The 4,090-nt window shown below is 38.5% G+C and overlaps 1 protein-coding gene across 1 annotated transcript; it reads right to left on the bottom strand.

Annotated features, from left to right (window-relative positions):
• Positions 1–350: 350 nt before the first annotated feature.
• On the bottom strand, positions 351–3,368 carry mrps16 (mitochondrial ribosomal protein S16). The gene is made up of 4 exons (XM_047026201.1): positions 3,250–3,368; positions 2,992–3,018; positions 2,598–2,864; positions 351–2,283 (listed from the first exon to the last, which is right to left on the bottom strand). Exons 2-4 carry the CDS (start codon positions 3,002–3,004, stop codon positions 2,159–2,161), a joined length of 405 nt encoding a protein of 134 aa, XP_046882157.1. The 5' UTR covers positions 3,005–3,018; positions 3,250–3,368; the 3' UTR covers positions 351–2,158.
• Between the last annotated feature and the right edge of the window lie 722 nt (positions 3,369–4,090).

The raw sequence follows: 4,090 nt of genomic DNA, 5'->3' as shown, positions 1-4,090 counted from the left end.
TACAAGTAAAAGTGCTTCACCTGCCTTTGTCTCTTCGTTCCTTACTGCCAAGGATCAAAGTGTCTCGTGACAGTTTGAAGTGGCATTTGTCAAGTCATGGATTGCCCTAACATGTTGACCATGTTCTACATCCAGATTTAATCAGTTTGCTTGGACAGCTATACTTCTTATCTTATTTGATCAAGGATTAGCATATGCAATACAGCAACTGAGGGAAGTTCATGATCTGGCATTCAGTACACTGTGATTCTTGTATTCAGTATATACTCAGTGTTATGACCAACTGACAAGGGACGTTAATTTATCAATGATATTGATGTGTTATAGAATCAAACCAAACACACAAACAGTATCCGCATACACCCTGGTGTTTAATTACAGCATCTATACAGTGTAAATATAGGGAGGATTTATGTGTGACAAGAATATTGACACAAATCGCTGCCTGATTTAATCCAGCTCACAATTCACGTCAAAAAGCTTGTTGAACATGATTGTTACTTTGCTGTTACAATCATGTACCATACAACTTATGGTACAGCATTAGCACACAAACACAAACAATCTCTCAATAGTCAAATAACATTCTATTTTGGTAGTATCAAAATATTTACAATACATACTAATAATACAACATGAAGGTGCATAGTGAGTAGCTAATAACCTTGAGTAAGAGTGCTATTGTGAGTGTACTCAAGGAGGAGAACACACCATCATTTGACAGCAACTTACTCTGAACTGATAACCAATCAACAGTAGTTAAAGGAAGTAAGATGAGGACAAATGAAATAAAAAACTTTGTTCAGTACACAGAACTCCCCACCTATGTTTGCTTTAACACAAGTTTGAAAAAAGAGAAAATACATTCTCTCTTAAAACCTTTTTCTTCTCCTTGGTACTCTTTCTCGTGTTGGACCGAGATTTATATTGGGATGAGTTTAAGGATCAAACATGGATTGACTTTTTGTATTCACAAACTTTGGACGTGAACTTTGTACTTGTACTTGTTTAAAAGCGAGACCACACATGTAAAAGCAGCCACACATGTTGAAGGTAAATATGTTAATCATATAACCCTACATTCATTATGATCAACACAAATGTTAATTCCTGTCCATGGGACCCATAAAGATATGACTATAAATATGACTTTTTTTCTGTGATTCCTTCAATATAACCCCCCCCCCCTCCCACCAACACACACACACACATTCCTCTTGTTGGTCTCCTCCTATGCAACTGTTATTAGGTGTATTGTTTCACGATACCAACTGATTTGAAACATAGGTCTCAACCTCTAACACATGTACATGCCACAGTAAACATAAAAAGAAAGAAGCAAAGGACTGCTACAACAATCAATGCATTATTTTCTGAAGAGCATTGCTTATGAACAGGTAGACCACTAATACGTTGTTTTATGTACACACATATTGGTTGATTTGTTAACATTTTATTATGTTCACAATGTTCAAAGTCTAAGTTTATGAATAGGCATTTCAACATGTGGTGAAACTAAGGAAAATGACTCAATAAGGAAATATTTCCGTCAAACCATCCTCTTAAAATTCCTTTCTCCCTCATAATTCAACAGTGTTTGACGAACATGGCTTAGTCAATAGGTTTAATAATTTATCTGTGATGACCTTTTATGTTATGTCAATACAAAAATACTACTTCAGAAACCGGGCATTTAGGAGACTGAACTGCAAGTTATCAGATTTGAATTTGAAGTGTTCATCATGACAAGGATTCTCTTCAGAAACTGATCAAGAGAGATTTGTTAAGCTTAATTTGTTGATCTGACAAGGAAATTACAATTCTATTAAATAAATCAAATAAAAAAAAATATGTTCATTTTGCAGATGCCTTTATCCCAATGAAACATTGCTGAAATTAACATACTGTACGATTACATGTTTTCAGTTTGCTTGTTTAATAAAACCAAATAACAGTACATTACACAAATATTTGCCAGTGGTTATTCACACAACCAATTCTGATGGAATATGAGATATCTTGTTTTCCGTGTTGCTGATATAAGAAGCCAGTCAGTCTAAGTTTGCAGGGGAGGCTAAGTCATCAATGTCTTAATGTACCTGATCCCCTTCTAATGCCTGATGGTTGGTCAGTCAGTCGCACATCTTCCACATGACTCTCAGAGCTCCAGCTGCTTTTCTGCTCCCTCAGCTGCATCTGTGGTCTCTGTGAGCTGGGCCTGGGCCAGGCGGCGCTCTGCCTCAGTCACGGTCATGGGGTGCAGAGGGAAAAACCCTGCCAGCCCTGTAGTTAGAAAGGAAAAGGTGAAAGACCCCAACATGACCCATACACATACTCAGGTAATCACTTAGATAATATTCTTGGTATTTATCCAAGTAAAATTCTAGGTTTTTACCCAGGGCAAATTAGAAAAGAATTAAAGGCCACTGAAATTACTGTTTCCTTCAACCTATTATGAGTCTTGTCAAATAGACCTTTAATCCTATATAATTTACCAAAGCTTAGAATGTGTATAGGAGTTACGTTTTGTTATTATGTAAACTGTTAGGCCCATTACATTTATGGGAAAGGCATGGGGACATTCTGAAAAAACTCACCAAGCAGTTTCGCCACAGGCTTTGATGGATGTGCACCACACCCAATCCAGTACTTGATTCTGTCAAAGTTGAAACTGACCAGTTTCTCGTTATATATGTTCGGAAGGGGGTCGTAAGTGCCCAACTGTTCTATGTACTTGCTGTCACGTGCCCGCTTGTTGTAAGCAGCCACGATGCGGTAAAACGGTCGGTTAACCTGTTTGTGCCCAGCCAGTGCCAGCCTAATTGCGACATGTCCACCGTGGTACTTTTTCAGTAAAATAGATGCTGTTTAGAGAAAATACACATAATCAGGGTACGGTCTATACAAATAGATACACATACTATTTACCTGACTGATGGGACAAACACCAATTCGCCTAATTCTAGTCTACATTGTTGCGAAAATACTCACATAGATGAACCATGTTGGGATTTATTCCTGCAACAAAAAAGAAAGTTAGTAAAATAGTACAATTACTGTGTACTTTACATACACAAACACTAGGATTAGTTATCGTTAGAGTTAACCTTCTCTCAATAGCTGGCTAGCTTGTCACAGTACATAGCTTGCAATTGACATGCAACGAGATCTGTTCGACTGTTCGAACGAAATCACCGTTCATTTTCAAATCAGATCTCAATGCTACAATAATCTAAAATATCAAAATACCTGTGCGCTCAAAAAATGACTTCAGTTAGAAAACGTTTACATTGATGCACTTGCTTAGCCCAAGTCACATTTATCAGGGCGCAGCCATTTTTAAACAGGATGTGTCGTGAAGTGTTTCCAGGGTGTTTCCCTGGAGGGGTTTTTCGCGTTATTCTGACAAATTGCACGGATGGCTCTGCTTGGACCGAGCTCTGGGAGCGTAAGCAGAGCAGAGCCTGTTTATTTTAGACATTCTCTGGCGTAAGTCTTGGGTGAAGGGATTTGTGTGGTATTACAATATCACTGGAAAATATGTGTGCCTTTTACATAGTAAATTAAACCTTGGGTTAAACCCCCCTGTTAATATCCTATGAAAAATAGGTCATTTTATAAATCATCTATTGGAGAAAGATATAAAAACTAACATGTAGCATGAGGTATGTTCGACTTCAGGCAACACCGGCGGCGCCGACAGCCAGCTGCAGCCGGCTTTCTTGAATCTGAGAATGCCATTGGCTGCTTCAAGTCAGCCGGGCTGCAGGCGGTTGCAGGCGGCTGCAGGCGACGCCGGCGCTGTGAAGTCGAACGCACCTAATGATTTTGGCGCGTAGCCTACGTTTCGCTAACCCAACGGAATAACATCCGAGTGACAATATTAGCTACGCTATTTATTTCAGATTTTTTGTTTTAACGGCGCGCCACAAATTGTAACATGTGAAGTATTTTTTTGTAGACTATTAATCCTATAAACAAAATAATTGTGAAGTAGAGTGTAGTTGATCTTAAAGGGTGTTGCCAGAGAATGTCTAATAAAAAGGCTCTGGTGTTGCTTTGATGAGGTCGTTTCTACAATGGAAGGTAT

This window comes from Hypomesus transpacificus, chromosome 9, assembly GCF_021917145.1.
Source record: "Hypomesus transpacificus isolate Combined female chromosome 9, fHypTra1, whole genome shotgun sequence".
NCBI classification, from domain to species: Eukaryota; Metazoa; Chordata; class Actinopteri; order Osmeriformes; family Osmeridae; genus Hypomesus; species Hypomesus transpacificus.
This window is presented reverse-complemented; position numbering and strand designations above follow the sequence as displayed.